Source organism: Embiotoca jacksoni, unplaced genomic scaffold (assembly GCF_022577435.1).
Source record: "Embiotoca jacksoni isolate LCO1_2020_lvr unplaced genomic scaffold, fEmbJac1.0.p SCAF_9, whole genome shotgun sequence".
NCBI lineage: Eukaryota > Metazoa > Chordata > Actinopteri > Embiotocidae > Embiotoca > Embiotoca jacksoni.
The window spans coordinates 19,922,343-19,942,050 of NW_027185447.1; the positions used below are offsets into that span (position 1 = coordinate 19,922,343).

Consider the following 19,708-nt stretch of genomic DNA (forward strand, 5'->3'; position numbering starts at 1 on the left):
CCACTTCAACAAATAGCACGGCCGAGATTAGTTTGCGAGGACGCGAACGATGGAGGACGACAGAAGAGGGGTCGGTGCTCTCGAGAACAAGGACAAACCCAACATCTAGCGGCTTATTTTCCCAACAAAGGGGGGAGGAAACAGAGCCTCAGTCCTGCAAAAAATAAATAAATAAAGGAAATGAAATGAAAAGAAGAATTTTCAGTTTTTCTGTAGAATCTTTGAGGTATTCCTTTTGGAGCCTGGCATTTGCCTTTTGTTTATTTCTCCACTGGAGGCTGATCAGTTATTTTTCTTCGCTAGGTCTGAAGCAGAAATCCCTCCTCGGGGTGAGCTGGAAATGCCAGCCAACAAGCTGCTTGTTGTGGTGGTTTTTCAGAGAAGAACCACAAGTTTTGTTTGCAGTGTTTTGTAATTTTTTTCTAAGCGGGGGACGTGTCGTGTACCAACGTTTGTCGCATTTTAAAGATTAATTAGAATTAAACTGCCATTTCATGACACATTTATTACACTGACGAAAGATCTCTGCATCTTATTGAACAGATTGTTTTGGCTAATTTTGGATCTATAATGACTGGAGCAGAACATATAGGGTCAATAGTCTTTTGTAAATCTAAACTACAAAGGGGAGAAAAAGGATAAACCTCAGTGTCTGTCTCTTATTCATGACACAACATCTTTTACAAAGCCTCTCTTCTCTCTTCGTCTTCCTCTTTGACTCCGACTCCGCGCTGCTCTATTGCTATTATTATACCATCATACCCCCTTTTTTTTTTAAGGGTGTGAAGTGTACACGAGATGAGACATTCAGCGTTCTACTCTCTGTCTCTCTCCTTCTGACAGTCTCTTCTTCCTCTCTCGGTCTCGCTCTCTCAGCATCTTATCCCGGTTCCAAAGCTTACATCATGTCTCTAAGGTTTGTGAAGGGGGGGATGACAATGACAGTCATGTTGAGTACAGCCATCATGCAGCCGCAGCACTCTGCTCTGCTGAGAAAAAAAAAGCCACGGGGCTGTGGTACATAGCAGCAGGGAGCACGGATATGACAGGAAGGGATGCAGGGGGTTGAGATATTTTTGGCTCATGGGATTATTCACTCAGGGCCTGACATTCCCTCATGGAGGCTTCTCCTAAAAAATACTTGTGAGAACCACAGACTGGAAATAAAGCTTCCGGTTCTGAAAAATGAGGCTGATGCGGAAGTGCCTTAAGACGCAATACCACCAAGTGCCACTGGAGGTCGGTTCCAAAAAGCCTCCGACTCCATAGACTCCCATTCAACTAGTCTCATAAAATTTTCAGTCAATAAAATTTCTCCAAGAGTTATCTTGGTGTTGTTAGCTAAAGTCGCTCCTTCTTATTAGTGTTACGGTTGTCAATCTGAAAATAATCCCGTCATTAATTAGAAAATAACATTCAAAAAGCTGTGTTTTTGGGGGCGTGTCTGTTTGATTGACAGGACTGTGGTGCAGTCAGGTCACAGCTGTCGGTGGGCGGGACGTAGTATCACCGGGTATCCAATCAGATCCCCCGCTCGCTCTTTTCTAGCTCTTCCAAATATGGTCACTACCGGCTCCAAACCGCTCAGAACTAGCGAGATGGCGACGGCCAAATTACAAACTCGAGGCTTCATCACGGCCGTTCACAAACCAACGGTTGACGTCACTGCTGGTTGCCGGTTGGTGAGATCATGTTATGTCTGTTGGTATCTGGTGATTGGGACTGATAAACCCTCCTTGGGATGGATTTTGATCCAGGAAGTGTTCTTTCAAAACATTTTGCGTTTTGTGTTTCTTCTCACAGGTGTCGGACCGCTGCGTGGTGGCTCTGGTGCCCAAACAGACGTCATCGTACAACATCCCTTCCTCAGCCAGCATATCACGCACCTCCATCAGCAGATACGGTGAGTCAATACACCAGATTGCTCTTATATACTTTTGTTGTGGCTTTGACATTGATTGATTGCATCGATGCAAAACATCATTGCATGTTTTATATATCAGGCAATTATGGATCTGTTTGCAGGCCTGTTCCATGTTCTGTATATTTAAGCTTATTGCCCTGGCTCTCTTTGCCACAGACACATCTAAATGTGTTTTATGTTAGTTCTTTCAGATATGAACAAAGCCAAAATCCACTTTCCCCAAAGCAATGGTCTGCTCTATTTTTTTTTTTATTTTTTTTTTTTTGCTGCAGAGGGTCTTTGCAGCCTTTTTTTTCTCTCCAACTGTGTGTGCTGCAGTTCGCCTCACAGTTCAGGTCCACACTCTGCTGGATGGTGCAAGAGTGGGAAGAATAGAGAGAGAAAGAGAAAAAAAGGGAGAGAGTGAGATACAGCCTTTGTTTGTTTTTAAGTCCATGATTTATAATGAAGACTTTTTCTGTGCAGGACTCTTTGGGCTGCTCATTGAGGCAGACACATGCTTCAGATGTGCTTGTAGTTACTCGGGTACCAAATTTGGTCCTCTGCCAGACACGCACAGCAGCAACGAGTCAACTCGTGATTGCTAATTATTCTGTGTGAATGATACTTCACACAAACAGAAAAAGATAAGTGAGCATGGCCAATTATCAGGATCGGGGATAGAGGGTGAGCGCTGCCTTTAAACTTGCCTGACACAGAAAAGGAGCTAACAGCATCCTTATCCCCTCCAAGTAATTACGCTTATTTACAAATGTTGGAAACAGTGGCTACCTGTTGATACTCGCTCAGAAAAACAAAAAAAAACAAAAAAAGCTCTTTATCTGCAGTGTATGTACTGTGAAATAAAGTGGAGTGACATTTCCAGCGGAACTGATCAAAATTATTTCTGGTGACCTTTAGAAGATTGCGGAGCACTCAATCGTTACTTCCTTTTTAAAGAAAACACAGCAGACAGACAGCAAAACAAGGAGGACCGAAGCAATGTAAACAAATGGAACTATCGATGGAACAAAAGGAAAGATGTGGTTACTCTCATGTTAAATCTTAATTTGAATTTTAGCTTTTAAATTTTTTACACTTACATTATAGTTGTATGGAGTTATCGGAATTACTCATTTTAATCTGTCCTTAAATTGCTGCTTTCCTGGTGTATTCTCTTCCTTGTTTTTTTTGTTTTGTTTGTTTTTGCCGGTGCTGATGCACTGGAATCGAATGTGCATGGCATAGAAAGCGGAGGTTCTGCTGCTGGCATGAGCCCGCCGCTCATCAATCATAGGTTGGCACAGCGGGCACAGCTGCACCTCGACACCTGCTGATGGACTCATACCAATTTCACGTTCAACACTTAGCATCTTGACTCAATTTACACCACCGGCTCCTAGCTTTTAAAAATCAGCCTGAACACACTCCCCTGCTGACTGGCTGCGTCCAAAGAGCTGCGGATTGCAGCAAAAAGATGGGAAAAGGACTGCGGGGCCGCTGTTTAGGAGAGTTAGGAAAAACGCTGGGGGGGTGCAGAAAGGATGGAGGACATGAGGGGAGTTGATGGGCAGTAAAAAAAAAAAAAAAAAACTGTGAGTGGATTAAGATAGGATTTGGAATCTCAATCCACCCTGCACACAGGCACATATATTCAACACCCATCTTTGTCCCCAGTGGCCCTTCTGGACGGGCAGCGTGGTCTTGTTTAAAAGGTATAACTGGCTTTATTGGTAGCGAATGCTTTGTTATTCCACTCAGCTTTTTTGAAGCCAGGTGAGAGAGAGAGAAGCCCTCATTGAGATCCTCACATCCTGATTCTCTAGACAGCCGGCTGCCACGAGAAGATGCCGACTAATTAGGGAAACCGAAACCGGCGGAGGCGGGCACACGAGAGCACAGACGAGGAGGGATGTATGGATGAAGGATGGTGGCTAAAGTGCTTAACAAATGAGGCATGTTTTGATGCATTGACTGGAGAGTGTGACAGGGATGTTTTCAACACGCCAAGAGCCAATTATGAGCGCTTTTAAGTGGAGTCAGGCACAACCACGAGGCGGTGATGTAAGAGAGTGAATGATGAGTTAGAAAAGAAAAAAAAAAAAAAAAGAGGACATAATTATCACATAATCCGTGACGGAGAGAGAAGAATTAAACGACAAATAAATACATGTAGCATTTATTCCGTCCTGCATGTAATTCTGTCTCGTATGCGATGAGGCCAAACGGTGCTGTTTTAACGCGTCTCGTGTGTCATCAAGAGGGCTACTACTAATCAATGCGCCTCCAGTGACCACAACTTCTCCTCCCTTTCATTACTTGTGTGCCCTCCAAAATTATCGATCACCGCAATTTTCCCTCCACAGCGGGGCTCAGAGCGGGAGGAGCGCAGAGGATTCGGCTTTGTAATGAGTTACAAAGGAGAGGTGAAAATGAGAGAGGGGGGCTGCTGTGTGTGTGTGTGTGTGTGTGTGTGTGCGTGCACGCGCGCTGCGTACAGTAGGTGTGACTGTATGCTAAATTTACATTGGCGCTGCCTGCCTGCACCGAAGGGAAAGCTTTTTATAATCACAGTAATTTAAGCTTTACTGACAATCCTCTGTCTCACTGTTTGGTTTTTTTTCTGGACAGACTCTTCATTCCGCTACACGGGGAGTCCAGACAGCCTCCGTTCACGTGCCCCCATGATCACCCCCGATCTCGAAAGCGGCGTGAAGGTGTGGCACCTGGTGAAAAACCACGAACACGGAGACCAGAAGGAAGGAGATCGCGGCAGCAAAATGGTGTCTGAGATTTATCTGACCCGGCTGCTAGCCACGAAGGTACATCAATATTCTCTTCCTGCATGTCGATAATTCTGTATGTGCTCAGCACGTGCTGAGTTTTCTTAAATTTTTTATGAGATTACAGCATTCACACTGCAGCTTTTTGGAGTGAAGTATTGTCTCTTGTTGCCCGTGCTTCGCTAATCTCGGCGTACTCTCTCGTTCTTCTACCAGGGTACGCTACAGAAATTTGTCGACGATCTATTCGAGACGTTGTTCAGTACGGTCCACCGAGGGAGCACTCTTCCCCTGGCCATCAAATACATGTTCGACTTCCTGGATGAGCAGGCGGACAAACACGGCATTCATGATACAGACGTGCGTCACACGTGGAAAAGCAACTGGTGAGGCTGTTCTTTTTAATGACACCAAAAGAAAATTGCATATGAAAGATGTCTATAGTGTAGCATAACTGCTCGAGCGTGTAAAATATATTCAACTCGATCTTCACTGGCCGAGTCCGATAACTTCTTCCTTTCTTTTCACTCCTCGTGTTCATCTTTCATCATTCCAGCCTTCCTCTGCGTTTCTGGGTGAACGTGATCAAGAACCCGCAGTTCGTGTTCGACATCCATAAGAGCAGCATCACGGACGCCTGTCTGTCTGTGGTAGCTCAGACCTTTATGGATTCTTGCTCCACTTCAGAGCACCGCCTGGGAAAAGACTCGCCGTCAAACAAGCTGCTCTATGCGAAAGATATCCCCAATTACAAGAGCTGGGTAGAGAGGTAATCCTCTTTCTTCTCGTGCGCACACTTCTGCACAAATTCTGTAAAAGCATTCTGTGAGTTGAGTGTTAGCAGGTATCCATTGTTGGTGAAAGTGATATTATGGCTCAAAAATGTGACTGTGATAATAGAATTTCCACTGTTACATGGACTGCAAGTGATGCCAAGTGTCGCCCCCTCTTCTGCATCCCCCCCCCTCCAGGTACTACGCTGACATCAACCGGCTGCCAGCCATTAGTGACCAGGACATGAATGCCTATTTGGCAGAACAAGCCAGACTGCACTCCACGGAGTTCAACATGCTCAGCGCTCTCAACGAGATCTACTCTTACGTCAGCAAATACAGCGAGGAGGTCGGTGATATCTGCATGCACACGCGCACACATGCGCACGGCCCGAACATGAGCACAGCTGTTTCTGAAACATTATGTGTCTGGCATTTTTCTTTTTAACATCACAGTTTACTCGACATCTGAAGAGCAATCTGTGTGTGACACCTCTGTCCTTAATGTATGAGCATTTGCAGGAGAAACCCACAAATAATACAAAGAGATACGAGGTTTATTGCAGATTCTGCAGGCGAGTAATGTGCAAAAACTCCTGAGCAGGCACGAATAGCACCGGTGTATTGGAAAAACATAAATCATCTCCGTAGCTGCAGCTAAATAAATGAATCAGAAGCATATACTGTAACTAATAAAAAGAAAGAAAATAGGAGCTGTAATTCTAAATGAATACTACTTATGACTATTTTGTCAACACTAAAGAACGAGAGGATGAGAAATTTGTGTTTTTTTTTGCTAATTGAATTACCCCAGTATTCTAGTGAAACAGCAGCAGAATCAAAACCATCTTCATCCTCCGTCTGCTCTGCTCGGAGCTTCTGCGGTTGTCTCTGCCTTTTTAGTCCTTTCATTTACTTTTATATTGCATTGATTGTGTAAATTCCTACAAATATGTTATATTATAGGTAATATATGGCCTATTATATTGTTATTTTCTCAGGCGCGGTTGAACTGTAGCCTTATTAAACATTTTGGAGTATTTCTGAGCAGTACAATGTCTTTTCTGAGCTTGTTGAGCTCCCACCGATCCCTCCTCTGAACTACATACGGAGCTCCTTCTCTTGCACATTTTACCTGGAGGGCAGTCCCAGGCACTCGTTGCATAATGAGCTGCTGCCTCAGTAAATCAGCCACTAATTACGGGCAGATTGCGAGCATAATTCGAACGGGAGGCGGGCCACAAATTTACCCCGCGCTTTAATGTGCATACATACATCTTACCCCCTCGGTGTTCCCCGACTATTCATAACTGGCAAGAGGTTAGTGAGGTCAGCTCCGAGTATTCAGTAGACTTCCCCAAAGCCCAGAGGTCTAGTGAGACCTGAGCTTTAACAAGGCAGTGTGTCTGATCTGTGGAGAAGAAAGTGAATGTCTACAAGCTCTCAGCATGCTGCCCTGTCCTTTCGCCTGCGCTGAGTGAGAGCGGCCTATCTGTTATATAGGGTTCTCATAGGCAACACACACACACACACACACACACACACACACACACACACACACACACACACACACACACACACACACACACACGTACGCACTCAGATCACAGGAAACATAAAAAAGAAGGGAGGAAGATAAGGAAGAGAGAGGAAGAGGGAGCATTTATGGAGACATTCTGCCTCTAATGTCAGCTCCTCCTCTGGGAAGCTTTAGCCTGACCTTTTATGTAGCTCCCCAGTATCTCTCTCTCTCTCTCTCCTGTTTCTCTCTCTGTCTCTAACCGTCTCTCTCCCTCCTTCCTTCTTTCCTTCTTTCCAGCCATTATCCAGTCAGCTTCCCCTTTGCTCTCCATGAATCTCATACACTCACTTCTGCTGCCTCTGCAGTTGCCGGCACCTGATGCTACACATGCATGGAGACGTATGCAGACAAGCACGTTTTGCACGCGCCGTCGCTCCTGCGGCACCTCTTAGAGTGCAGTGCGTAAAACCTCATCCAGCGCCATTAGCGGTTGTACATTCTTCCTCAGACCTTTACAAAGGGCTGTGTGTCAGGCTAACCGCGCCGTAGCTGCTGCCTCCTTAAATGGATTTGGGAGATGGCAGTGGGAGCTGCACCTGCATACAGGGCTGCAGATTAATAATAGATTGCTATCAGGCCCAATGAGGAGGAGGAGGAAACGTTATGCCTGTAGCTGCCAGCCTTTAAGAGCACTTAAGCAGATGAGTGGGGGACGGTAGGTGGGCAGACAGATACCGCGTTCTGCATCAGGACAGGCAGCAAGTAGAGGTTCGCCATGCTGCGTAAAACAGAATGTCCCTGATGTGTTTTAGGCTCATAGTCAACTTTTGCAGCATAAAAAGTATAAAAGCTAGCAAGCCATCACATCACCAAAACCGCCAAATCACAACATAAGTCATTTTAACACAGTAAGGTCCTCAAAACCAGCGGCTTATAGAACCATTCCCACAAGAGCGACAGCTGGAAGGAAAAACTCCCTTTTAACAGAGAGGAAACCTCCAACAGAACCAAGCTCAGTGGTGGGAAGCCATCTCAACCAGTTGGGTTGATGGGAGAGCAGAGAGGAAAAAAAGAACAGCACAGACAGACAGCAAACAATGAACAATGGGTGGGTACTTGTTACTGATCTGGCCAGTAACAGATCAGGAACATTTAGCTCAAAAGCCAGAGATACATGCAAAAAAAAAAAAGCACAAAGAGCATCAAAAGTAAACTCTTAAAAATGAATGATGTGGTTCTGTTTGTGTGAAAAACGGCGAGCGTTTGATACCATATTGACATTCCCATCAATTTACATGTTATACTACTTATGCCTGAAAGCACAAAAATAACACCCTGTTTTGTGCGACAGTGGATAACTTGAGAGTTGACAAAATAATTGTACAAATCGTGTATTTAATACCTCACACATTCATGATATGTTTTGTAGAAAAAGTCGGTGAGTGGGCCTGACGATGAGTAAGTGCCCAAAGACAGTAAAAGAGTGGAAGAGAAACATCCTTTAGTAATCTGAAAGGAGACTCAGCACGGATAAATGGTAGATCGTGGTTGACACTTTTTCTTCCATATTCATTTTTTATTCATCTCTTTTCTCCGAATATTTTAAATTGCATATTGCACAAGTTGAGTCAATGAATTATTGTGTTTGAAATATCAATAATGAAACAAATCGCTGCATTCTGCTGTTGTCTATAATAGAAAACAAACACAGCAGCAAACAGGAAAGCACGTATCGAAACACACGCAGCATTTGTGTATAGTCATCCATATCAAAGAGAATGAAGGTATTTCCCATATTGTCGTGTTTTGGCAGTTTCAAATATAAATGAGGAGCCTTTGCTATATGGTATGTCGGTGTCACTCTGACACCGATTCATCCCGACAAGGCAGACACTAGATGAGAGAACGAAGAGGAGAGCCTGTCTGAATGCCTTTTGAACCTGACTTGACAAATGCCAAATTCAAAAGATGGGGCTCAGGAGATAAAACGGGAAAGGCTAATGCACAAATATTTTTGTAATATTGCCAAAGATAAAGGCAGTGATGTAATTGTTTTCTTTTTCTTTCATGTGAGGTCCATATAGAAACACATGATCTATGCCATAAAGAAATGTAGATCTGGTGTCAGATCAAATTCTGTATCTGAATCATAACTACCAAGCATAAAGAGATAAAAAAATATATATATATTTTACAAATATTGATAAAAGCAGCAACTAAATGCATCACAACTAAGTGGTTAAAACAGCTTATGTCACTACACACACACACAACTCCCATCCCTCTTTCTGTTATGTTTTGTGTTTTGTTTTTTGTTTGTGTTACATTTGGATTATTAATTTTAGGAAACTAGTTGCTCTATGGAGCCGGAGGCTTTTTGGAACCAGTTTAAAAAAAAAAAAAAAAAAAAGAATTCCAAGCACGCCATGTATTTTTCTGGCTGGTATTTGACCACAGTTTTATTTCGTTCTGTGCAGATCACAGCGGCCCTGGAGCAGGATGAACAGGCCAGGAAGCAGAGGTTGGGCTACAAGGTGGAGCAGCTCATCTCGGCCATGTCCTTCGAGAGCTGAGGGCGACCCCCGACTGAGAGAGAGAGAGAGAGAGAGAGAGAGAGAGAGAGAGAGAGAGAGAGAGAGAGACGACCACAGTCTCTGCAGGACCTCCCATTAAGGTCTCACATTACTTACACGTCATCATGGGAGCTGTAACCCACGAACCAGACCTGGGACCTCTGTATCTATAGCTGGACAAACATACAACCTCTTTAGTTTGTAGTTCACCTCCTTCCATGATGCTGCCAGCCAAGGGGCCCACAGACTGAGACAAGACGCCCCGCAGCTGGAGCTGAAAATGGGAAATCAGCGGAGAAGGCAACAACATGGCTTGTATTTATTTTAATTTTTTTTTTTGTCTTCTTCTCAAAAGGACATTTTTCTCTGTTCAACAGGAAATTGTACATCGTGTGGGCGCGCACATGCGCGGGTGTGCATGAGTGTGTGTTTGTGTCATATTGAGGAAGACTCCTGCAAGACTGTGAGAGCAAATGGAGAAACAGATTTATTCTCTACTAAGTCAGAACTCAAATCTGAGTGTGAAACGGAGAGGGAAAAAATAAAAAAGGCGAGAAGCGAGGGAGCAGATCTCATGTTAGACAGCTGAGATTGCATTCGGATTTCTCAGATTTTATTTTTGTACTTTGTACATTTGAATATTATCAGTTGCAGTTGGAAAATATTCACTTAGGATCCCAAAAGCGTTGTTGTATAAAGATATAAAGAGTGTTAACACTACATCAGGGGTAGTGTGGTTTTAAAACAGGCTGGTGTCTTCTCTCACTCCTTCCCTCCTCGGACTGATGCTTCATACGACATGGACAGAAACCTCTGCTCTTTATTTAATCAGAAGTGTACAGGAAATCATGACACTCGTGCTCATCACACTAAGAGCCAATGGAACTCCACTTGTGGTAGTCACAGTTCAGCCAAGCATGCTCGCACCTAAACTGAGGATGATGGAGATGAAGTCTACGGTGTATTCAGGAGTGGACCTCAGATCAGCATCACTCGGGCGTCAAAGGCTTTCTTCAGCAGTTAGGTCATCTGTGTATGTACCGGTTTATACTTGCCAATCAGTTTATGTGAATGTACAAAATGTTTGGTTTTTTTTAATAGTTTTTTTTTTTAATTTGTTTTTATGTTTGTCTATTTGAGTTTTGCAGCAAAAATTGTCTCAGTTGAACTGAGCTCCATAGATCTGCGCAGTAGCTCATCATGTGAAGAACTCCATTTCCACCCCAGTCGGTCCAACTGCTTCCTAAATATTAATTATCCCAAATTACAGGAGAGTATGTATCTGCCTTGTGGCTGTCATGTATGTAACTCTGCTGGCTATAAAGTACAGCGTGTGCAGCCACAGTGGAGACCAGTGCTGTGTTCTAAATGGCGTACTTGTGTACTAACACTATTTTGAGTGCGTATAAGTGCGTTCACACTGTCAAGTTCAGAAACCAGCAGTGCACTACAAGTACCAGGATGATGCACTTGAAAATGTTCCAAAAAAGGAGTGTGCAACGCTGGACACGTTTCACCCTAAACGGCACTCATCTTGGCTACGTAGCGGGAAGGGGGCGGAAATTTGAAAGAATTTTCAAATTAAGATGTCTGAGGAAGCTGCAGCTGTTCCTGAACACAAACGTGTTTCTTTTTCACTACCGCTGCTGGACAGAAAAATCTGTGTGTTGTTGGGTGTGTTTAACTGAGGGCACAAAAACATGTTAATTTCTGGGTAAAGTAATTAAAGCTGCAGATATTTTGGCGGGTGACGTGCTGAGGTTATTTCCGGTCAGTGCAGAACGGCAGTGTGCGATTTGAAAACAACACTACTCCGTCAAAATTCCTGCACTACACAACTAAGATTACTAACATGTGAGAGCACTATTTGTTAGTGTACTAAGAGAAGTATGTCATTTGGAACACAACACAGGTGAATACAGTTGGTCTCGGTAGGCTAAAACTTCCATTATGTGTCCACTATTTGTATCTTTTAGGGAACTGGGTCAACTTTGTGTGTACTCTGCATGCATGCTATCGCACTTCAGAAGTGGTCCACCTTTGTTTTGTACCAAGTGCCCAATGAGTCATGCCTGCTTCAGTTGGCCAGCGTTAGTCAATGGAAGATCTTACCCAACCGCCACCTGTGTCTTCGCACAGAAAACAAGAAGTCTGCGTGGGGGCCTAGTTTGACAAAGTGCCAAAAGACCCTGGTGTTTTCAAATTGTTCACTATAATGTGTCAAAATCGGTTTATGCTTTACAGAGGAAGCCAAGCTCTCGTATTTGAGCGCGGAGCCGGTTAAAAGTTGAAGCTCGTATAACTGGAACGTTGAGTAAAACTCATGAAAGGTACGAAACATTAGGCAGGTTAAAAGAGAACTGGCAATGAGAAGAAAAAACACGTGGACATAATGTGTTTTATGTGGATGCATCTCCTGACTTAAACCAAACAGTCACAAGTTAAAAGGCTGATGGAACTTTCCAGACTTCAGTTGGATGACAACAAACTGTAGATTCCGTCCTCTGGATTGGCGATTTCGTTTTCTTCCAAGATGTACATGTATGTTTGCTTGTTGTTTACATCAAGTACTTGAAACTAGGTAGAATAAAGGTTTGTACAGTATACTGCAACCGTGTGTGTTGAGAGCATGATAAAGGTGGGTGAAAGGTGCTTCTTTTCTCTGTGGCCTTAGATACCCACCTGCTTAGTGTTCCTGATCTTATTAGTCCTCGACTAGGTCACGGTCCTTTCAGCGCTTCAGAGCCCAGTGGTTTTTCCCAGTGATGCGTGACCCTGGCACGCAGCTGAAGACTGTTTCAGCCAGATAAAGCAAAAGGAAAGGTGAAGAGGGTACGGCTCGGACTCGAGGCAGACATTGCCTCGCTCGGCTTGCCTGAGCTGTTTGAAGAGAAGTGTCGAGAAATGAGGAGCGATGGAGAGGTAGAAAGAGAGAGAACCCCTTTAGCTCTAGTTTCCTGCTCCAGCTTTGAAGCTGCTCTTTGATCTGAGTCAGTTGTGTGCACAGTGTGATCAGGTGATGGAAAGAAAAAAAAAACATCAAACTAACAGGCAAGGAGAAATGTAGGATGTGATGATTGACATGCTATTACTGTGTCTGGCCAGTGGGGGCAGAAGTGGGAAAGAGGAGTTGTAATTTGTTCCCTCATCTGAAACGGCACCTTCCTACTGAAAGCACATTGCCCACACAAAAGAGAAAAAAAATTGGAGACCTTATCTTGTAATTATGACTTACTATCTCATTCAGTTCTGACACATTTTTTTCTATGGTCTCTAAGCAGATTCATGAACGTTTATTTGAAATGGACATCGCAGCTAATGGTATCCTCAGAAAGAACACTGACTATAAAGACGTGTATATCACGGCTAAAACTAACTTCCTGCCCCTTTCACCTAACGTAGAAACTTTCAGTGACACCCTCTGGAATATAGTTAAATTTATGTTGGTGGAAACTGAAACGGTATCTGATCCAATTGAAGGAAAATGTTGCACAAAACCTGGCAATACTATCGTCAATTCCTGTTCCATTAGTTTATGGCACATTATCTTGAAATTATGGGATCGTTTTGTCATAGTTGCATTATTATGAGATATTTTTCTCGACATTATGAGATCTAGCTCATAAACATGAGATACCGTCTCAATAATGAGATAGTTTTATTAAAATTTTGAGAGTGGATCTTTTACTTATAAGATCTTTTCTCAATAATGAGTGTGTGGGTTCTTGAAATTATGACATCTTTTTTCATGGCTATAATTCTGGCAGATAGGAGATAGTTGAGTAACTGAGATGTGTCATAATTATGAAATAAGGTTTCCAGGGTTTGTTATGTTTTGTCTTTTGTGAAGTCAATGCGCTTCCATGCCTTCTTGCTCTTTATTTTCTAATTAACATCTATAGGTATACACAAAACATAAAGCTTCTTCCTTTTGATTAAGGTGTCTTCCCAATTTCAGCGAATAGAATTGTATCCTCCTCATACCTCACATTGCTTGTATGGAGTAATGCTTTTTATCATTTTAACAGGACCTAAATGCCTTTTCCTTTTCCAAGGAATGAAATGTATGTTTATTAGAGTCCTTCCAACTCTTAGTTGAGCTCCCCCCGTACACAGAATTGTGATGAAATCAGACACACAAATTGCTTAAGAATGGCTTTGATTTTTCTTTCAAACATCATTTATATCAGGATGTTTCTTTTTGTCTTGTGTGAGATTTTTTTTGCATGCATTTTAGTTCTGCCTGGTATTCCATATCGATCCACTCCATCATTAGTCTAACAGCAGTTATTCCATTTGTAAATGTCTTAAAATCACAGCTGAATGCACCTTTTTTTTGTGAAAGAGATTTTTTTTGTTACATGCTGTACACTCATTTCTGGGAACCTTTTTAATTTAGTCTGAACTGAGCAGAGGAACGTTTTTTTCTTCTTCTTCTTCTTTCTGCAGCGCAGAATCCCTCTTGACTGCCAGTTTTGTGAAATATTGAGAGATGCTCATAAACACAACCTCATTTCAGATGAAGCTGATTACTAATTGAAGATGCTTTGTGCACTTTTTTTTTTGCTCTTGGTGAAATGTGTTGCCGGAGAGAGGGTGTTGTGGTTTTGACTGGCACATGTCATTCCTTATACAAAACAAAGCGTTTAATTAGCTGTTGTTTTTGTTTGCTTTACGGCATCAGATAGAGGAACTGAAATTCAGATCAGTGTATTACTCTCAAGTCAGAATATCACCAAGTATAAAATGACTATCCTTCCATTTTAAACACATTGTAAACAAACCCTTTGTAGACACTGGAGTTCTGTAAAATAGTAATTACTGGCAATGATGATGATGATGATGATGATGACGATGACGATAATAATAATGGCTGTCTGTTCTTCTTGTTTTATAAAAGTGTTGTGAAAATTGTAAGAAACTTAAAGTATTTAAAAAGGTTGTTCTCTTGTTTTTTATTTGCTTTGATTTTGTTATGATAATATATTATTGTGTACCTAATGTAAATATGAAGCACACCTATTTTGCAAGCCAAGGATTCACTTTGTACTGTTGTTATATATAAATAAACTTTGCTGGTTAAAAATTGCATAGAACCAAAATCTGTATTCGTGTATTTCTTCTGTTGGTTATGTTGTGCGCCGTTGGTGCTTTTATTTTGAAACGGCTGGCTCATCTTGAGCCGGAAGTGTAGACGTACGTCAACAGCTGGTCTGACGTCGACAGTTAGCTTTTAGCAGTTAGCAGGAGTTTAAACCTGTTTAGCAGCACTGTTAAATGTCAGAAATAGTTTCCCCATCACATCCGCTCACCCTGGACAGAGGATTTAAAATCACCTGGTCGCTAACAGATTATGGAGATTCAAAGGAAAGGTGAGTACAAACAATATTTCCCCCAATTTTGTCAAATGACCTCGAACAAGTCTGCTACGTGGAAAAAAAAAATAAAAAAAAAAAATCTTGTTATTACTTTTATTATTATTTTATTATTTTATAAAGTCCCTCTTCTGGCAATAACTAACCCCCCCTTAAAAAAATAAATAATAATAATAATAATAAAAAAAATTTAAAAAAGTTATTCAAATTATGTTTTTCCCAAGAAAAAAAAAAAAATCCGCTAAAGGCTCCACACTTTTGGTTTTATTCAGTATATTTAGATCTATGAAAATACCAATAGTCCCTGAATCAATGTCCCCTTGCCGCTGTTCACCTGTAGTTGGAGCTGGCAGCTTGATGATTGGGGAAAGTCTCCACAGGATTCTTTCCTCAGGCGTTTGTGACGTATAAAACCCCCCCCCTGTGTGTTTTAAACCAAAGATTCAAAGTGATTTGAAACGTGCAAATACTCTCAAATTGCCATTTTGCTTCAACAGCGACATTTGTTTGAACTGCTTTTTTTTTTTTTTTTTCAAAGCTTTGTTGGAGCATCTTAAAAACATGAATGGGGAGAGTGCAACAGTTGTGCTTTTAGTAGTGATGAAACAGCCTACAGTTTGAGAGAGGCTTTTAAAAAAAAAAAATTTGGAGCCACCCATGGGTGCTTCAACATAAGCTGTGTTATGCAAATTTATGCCGTGAACTTTAGACAGGAGGTCTCCCCTGTTTTGTCAACTTCTGTTGTGTTTTCTGGAGCATTGCCGTCATGTAGAGGAGTTTGCGTCTCCTCCGGCAAGCAGCAAAAACACGTAACTGCCGTGCATTAAATTCTAAAACTGCCTATCTGGTGATTTTAAACTGGGCTTTAATGCGATTTGAGAAAAAAAAAAAAAACCTCTTCAATGAGGTGATGCTGATTCTGACCACTACCTCCACCCCTCTGACAGGATGTGGGCACCAAGGAGGCCTTCTCTCTCCCAGCTCCTGGTTCATCCTAAAAAAATAAACAAATAAACCTGCATTTCCCTACCGCTTCCTGGCTTGCAGCTAACTAAATAACCAACTGCTATTACATGCAGAATTGCGGTCGTTTATCTTCATGCGAGTGTGTTTGTTCAGAACGGGCTCGGCTCCTACGCAGCTCCGCAAAGGCTGCAATCACATTAGGTTGCTAATGGTGGTGTGGGTCAGTGTGTTTAGCCGGAATGAAATGGCCCCGAGGTCAGTGATTCCACAGAGAACGGCCCTGAAGCATCTACTCACGCTTTTATATATATATATATATATATATCTGTCCACTGTGTCAGTGCCCTTTTTTTTTAGATCATGTGCCCATGTTAGCGTTATTGTGATTGTTGGCTCCTGTCAACTCCTACAGTCGCAGAAATTCTTGCAGCCATACGCCCACATGAATACCTAGCAGTGTCATTCATACCTGCAACAAAAGTATATTTACCTAATTATTTGTTGCGGTTGTTTCTCAGTGGAGTGGTCACGTATTCACACACTAATGAAATGGTGTTGTTTGACACGGCTTATTGGGGTGTAAACAATGCCCACCCGACTTCCTGGTGCAGTCGGCGTTTCGAGCAATGTGTATCCTATATCTCGAGTCCCTTGGCCATCCCTTCTCCTGTATTTTCTCGAGGGAAGGTCTAATCCCTGCTGCTTCTAATCCTGTACTGCTGAGACCAATTCAAATCCAAGCGGGACTTAACGCCCTGTAATGCCTTTACAAGTAGTTGCATAAAGCTGACATCCCCATTCGTTCTGGGTAGGATTCTCAGCTTGGATTACAAGGCAAATTCTGAAATAATTAATGTGAGTTGGCAAAAGAGGATGCCAGGGGTGATTTCAAAGAATGGCCGGGTATTAATTTCACAATGAAACAATCCCCGACACTTTGTTGGACCTCGGTGATTCTCATTGTCATCCGGATTGTTAAATGTCTTTGTTTTACATTTGCAGCCGTCTGAGACCATCTCGAGGCAAAGGGAAGCAAACCAGTGCATCGGGGGGGGGGGGGGGGGGGGTTGTAACGCACACCTTGTCACTGGGTAGCCATGTAAACAAAGCTTCTGGGTCACCACCTATTGAAGTATTTGTATACCGGCACTCATTTAGATCTGTGCATGCAAGTCGTCGGTCGCGGATTCTTTTCAGAAACGGCTACTTTTAAAAGAATGAGGTTGGAGATTGTCTTTAATAGTCGTTTTATCAAAAAGTCTTTCTCCCTACCTGTTCCAGCCTGTCTGTGGCACTCAGCCCATATCTTACTACCAAAGACTCATTGAGGTTTTTTATTATTTTAGTTTTATGGAGCTCTTTGTCTTTGGCTATACTGTATGAAGTTTTGTGTGCGCGGGGGATATTTGTCCATCTTACTGAAATAATGTTTGACTTTGGTGATTCCACAGTAATGTCTTTCACAGTCAAATGCAAATACATCAAGTCTTTGTACAATGGGGCCGCTCTATTGCTGAATTTACATATGCACTTTTAGTTAAAAACAAATATATATATATATATATATATATATATATATTACAAATAATAATTACAGTATACCATGATAACAGTTCAGTTTGATTAAATCAGCACGTGTGTGTTGCTTGAAGGCATATCACTATATATAAATAAATGGGCGTATTACATCTGGCTGCAGATGGTAAATCAAACTTCCATTTCATATAAACAAAACACAACAGATACATATCCTACTTATGTACTTTGCTGCTATAACAGTAAATGCAAATCATAATGCCATCTTCAAATATTTGGTTAACTTAATTAATCCAAATATTGCAAATTGAAGTGGCCTCAATTGAACTGATTGGATGTTATGGACAAAACAAGTGACCGTAGATGGGCGGAGAAGAGACAAGAGACTACTGGGAGGAAGAGAGGGGGACATAAGCTGAGGCCAATGTCCACCTGAGCAGGATGAGACATAACGAACGTAACACAAGAAAGAGATACTTGTGGTGGCGGTGGGAAAGTTGGTCTGAGCGAAATTGCGAACGAATGCGATTCCAGGTGTCATGAGTACTCGGCACAGGCTCTATTTATAGTCTGGCTTCACACTGTTGGAGCTGTCACTCTTAGTGAGCTCTGCAGCCCATCTCACCTGCCACTTGCTCACTTCCTTCTCATTAGAACTCCACAGGAAAACACACATCTGTGGGCACTCTGCATGATTCACAGGTCAGAGCCTCATTCGGCACCATGTGTTCTACTACTTACTGTATGTGTGATTTGTACCCGTGTGTTTGTGTTTGTGTTTGTGTGTTTGTGTTTGTGTTTGTGTGCACACACGTGACCAAACAGGTGCGTAATCAGCAAAATGAGACGTGGGAATCTTGCAAACGTGTTTATATGAAAAGGGAAACGGGAGCTATTAATTAAGCGTTTTGAATAGCTGCAGGCGTTACAGAAACTTTTCCGGGTGACATTCGCTGACAAGTTCTCCCTTTTAGCAGGCGAGGCTGACGAACGGCGTCTTTCTCCGGTCGCGACTGGTCCCTGCTCCCCGAGATGATAATGAGGCTCTCCCAGCAGGCTCGCTGACAGCCTCCTGTTGTGTGGCCCCGTCTCTTTTAGCACTGCACAGCAAAAACAAAGAGGTGGGTGGGTGGCGTCCATTCGACCCAATGCCCCCGGTCCACCCGTACCAACTGTGCTTCCAAAAAAGTGCACGCCTAAGTATTTTTTTTTCAGCTATGCAAATGCACAGGGACATTACAGTACACAAGTGCACCCAGGAACAGGGTTGTGTTATGAATATAAACTCACGGCATGCACATCATTTGATTTTGTATGTGTGTGTACCCATACACACACCTGTGTACCCGTACACACAGTGAGGCTAACTCAGCCACCATGCTGCTCTCAGGCTCAGGGTGGAGGTGAGAACCGCTTGCCAAATTTCCCTTGCTGAATCCCTCGTTTGCATATGCAGATGTTAATTACCACTGGAGCTTGCATGGGCCAATCGGCGGGCTGCTGGAACAGCTTGTGCATCGCTCGCTCTCTCTCTCTCTCTCTCTCTCTCTCTCTCTCTCTCTCTCTCTCTCTCTCTCGCAGCTACTCCCCCCCCCCCCCCCCCCCCCACACACACACACACACACAGGTCGCCGTTTCCACGGTTACTCCCCTGGCTGATAATAAAGATAATCACCTCCGATTTCCTTCATGGCTCATTTTCCCCTGCTCGCTTCTGAATGGCCGAAGCCCCGCTGTCTGATTTTCCACGCTGAGCTCTTATCAGCACGGCGGAGGCCGAGTACTGGGGCGGGGGGCCAAGTCGATGAACCACCTGCCACACACTCACCAGAGGGGAAAGATTTGTTCAGTCAGGGTCTCAGATATGGTGGGGTAATGAGTGCGAGATCATCCATCCGGTATGGTGTAATTGTGATCGGAATAAAAACCTGGACGAGAGCAGGGTCAGATCAGATGAGATCTGGTGACAGTCGTTATCACGCAGACCGACAGTGCTGATTGTGGCCTGAGCGATTAGAAGGAAGCGTAGGTCTTTTAAAAAAAAAAACTGAAATTTAAGAATTAGTCCACTAAATCAATAGATAATATCAATCAGATACTGTAAACTGGTTTATTCTAAGCCCTTCGTTGTAGTTTAAATGTCCAAAGGTGATTGATCAGCATGTTTCACACTGACTTCCGTGATCTGTATTTGTCAGCGTAAACCGCGTGTTTATTTTTCACCGTTCTCTTAATCTCCTTTAACCGCAGTCTGTTGTCATTAAACATGGCCTGTTG

General features: G+C 42.8%; 1 protein-coding gene across 2 annotated transcripts in view; it reads left to right on the plus strand.

The window, feature by feature from the left end:
* The window catches only part of plxna2 (plexin A2), a 190,152-nt gene extending 175,502 nt beyond the window's left edge, over positions 1–14,650 (plus strand). For both annotated transcript variants that reach the window (XM_069141700.1, XM_069141698.1), the window contains exons 27-32: positions 1,804–1,903; positions 4,535–4,725; positions 4,903–5,072; positions 5,243–5,455; positions 5,658–5,808; positions 9,459–14,650. In XM_069141700.1, the coding sequence (XP_068997801.1) occupies positions 1,804–1,903; positions 4,535–4,725; positions 4,903–5,072; positions 5,243–5,455; positions 5,658–5,808; positions 9,459–9,554 (921 nt within the window). In that variant the 3' untranslated portion in view covers positions 9,555–14,650. The remainder of the gene's footprint in view (positions 1–1,803; positions 1,904–4,534; positions 4,726–4,902; positions 5,073–5,242; positions 5,456–5,657; positions 5,809–9,458) is intronic.
* The last annotated feature ends 5,058 nt before the right edge of the window (positions 14,651–19,708 follow it).